The sequence below is a fragment of the Lagopus leucura genome, unplaced genomic scaffold (genome assembly GCF_019238085.1).
Source record: "Lagopus leucura isolate 7727_CA_CO unplaced genomic scaffold, USGS_WTPT01 33318-0_obj-0_obj, whole genome shotgun sequence".
Classification (NCBI taxonomy): Eukaryota; Metazoa; Chordata; class Aves; order Galliformes; family Phasianidae; genus Lagopus; species Lagopus leucura.
The window spans coordinates 1-1504 of NW_024963933.1; the positions used below are offsets into that span (position 1 = coordinate 1).

The window sequence follows — 1504 nt, forward strand, 5'->3', positions numbered from 1 at the left end:
CCCCCCCCCGGACCCCTCCCCAAACCAACCCCCTTTGGGACCCCCCTTTGTGTACCTCTCTGGCATCCCCAGACCCCCTCAGGATGCCCCCCAACCGGCAGCCCCTCGTCCCCCCTGCCCCCACCACGTTGTTGCGGGGCGCCATGTCGCAGAGATGCTCGGCCAGCAGCCTGCAGGCCTCCTCCACTCCCCAGTGCGCAGCCGCGTGCAGCGGGGTCCACCCGTCCTTGTCCCTCACATCGGGGTCGTAGCCTGCCTGCAACAGCAGCCTGTGGGGTTGGGGTGGGGTTTGAGGGGAGAAACAGTGGGACCTCCCCCCCCCAGAGCCTCCCAAACCCCATAAGAACCCTCGGACAACGCTGAGGTTCTCCAGGGCAATCCCCACAGAGATCCCGAAAGGAAATCTCCCGAGGATCCCTTGGGATCACCCGGAGTCCCATGGGATCCCAAATCCTTCCTACGATCTCATAGAGAAGCCTGGAGAGCAAAGCACCCCCAACCCCAAATATTCTCTGGGACCCCAGGAACCCCTTGGGGTCGCCCACTGCTCCCCAGGCACACCCAGACCCCCGCAGACCCTTTTAACAACACCTGTGAGCCCCCAGGGTGCTCCCAGAACCCCATCAGCCACCTCCGGAGACCCCTGAGACCTCCAAAACACCTTCAGACCCCCATCCCCACCTCATGACCTCGATGTAGCCCTTGGCCGCTGCCACATGCAGGGCACTGGCCCCCGTGGCCGGGTGCCGGGCGTCCCGGATCTCCCCAGCATCCAACCAGCGCCGGGTGTCGCGCAGCATCCGCTCCTCCTCCGCCCGTTTGGCCGCCGCCACATCCACCCCTGGGCGGGTGAACGAACGGTGGGGTGTGGGCAGGTGCGTCCCCCCACGGCCCCCCACGCCCCCCTCCCACCCCACTCATACCCACCTCTGCGTTCCACCTCCTCCCTCAGCAGCTCCTCCAGCCCTTCATCCTCAGCCACCTCCAAGGGCAGCTCTCCATCGCTCGTCACCGCTGCCACGTCGGCCCCGTGGGCCAGGAGATACCTGGGGGCCAGGGGAGAAGCGTGAGACCCTCGGGGACCCCCAGACCCCCCCATATCGTGAGCCCCCCTCGTAGCAGAAATGCTGAGTCACGGCCTGAAGCAGTGACGGAGCTCCTGGTGGAAGGCAGGGCCAGCCCAGGGGAGCTGAGGTGCAGTGCAAGGCCCCGAAGCGACAGGAAGGGATGGAGCCACAATCCGCCCCTTCGCACCCTCACTGGAAGGTCGGCAGCGGAGGCTGGGGCATCTCGCCGCAGATCCCTGCCCTTCTGAAGACAAGCAGCTTTTTCCCTGTGTCTGCATCCACAGCTGCTGCACTCAAGCCGATCCTCACTGCTGCGGCCTGGGACTCTGCCGCCCCACTGCCAAGGCTGCTTCACACCCCCAAACCTAAAGACCACCCCCAGCATCCGGTGATGTCAAAACCCCCCCGGAACCCCAGCACCCAATGACCTCAAAACC

At 65.8% G+C, this 1504-nt stretch overlaps 1 protein-coding gene across 1 annotated transcript; it reads right to left on the bottom strand.

Annotated features, from left to right (window-relative positions):
- Window positions 1-55: 55 nt before the first annotated feature.
- Window positions 56-1442, bottom strand: LOC122191451 (protein phosphatase 1 regulatory subunit 12C-like; the record flags this gene model as incomplete). The annotated part of the gene is made up of 3 exons (XM_042891716.1): window positions 928-1442; window positions 682-841; window positions 56-269 (listed from the first exon to the last, which is right to left on the bottom strand). Coding segments are annotated over exons 1-3 (546 nt in total), but the record flags the coding sequence as incomplete, so codon positions are not given.
- Between the last annotated feature and the right edge of the window lie 62 nt (window positions 1443-1504).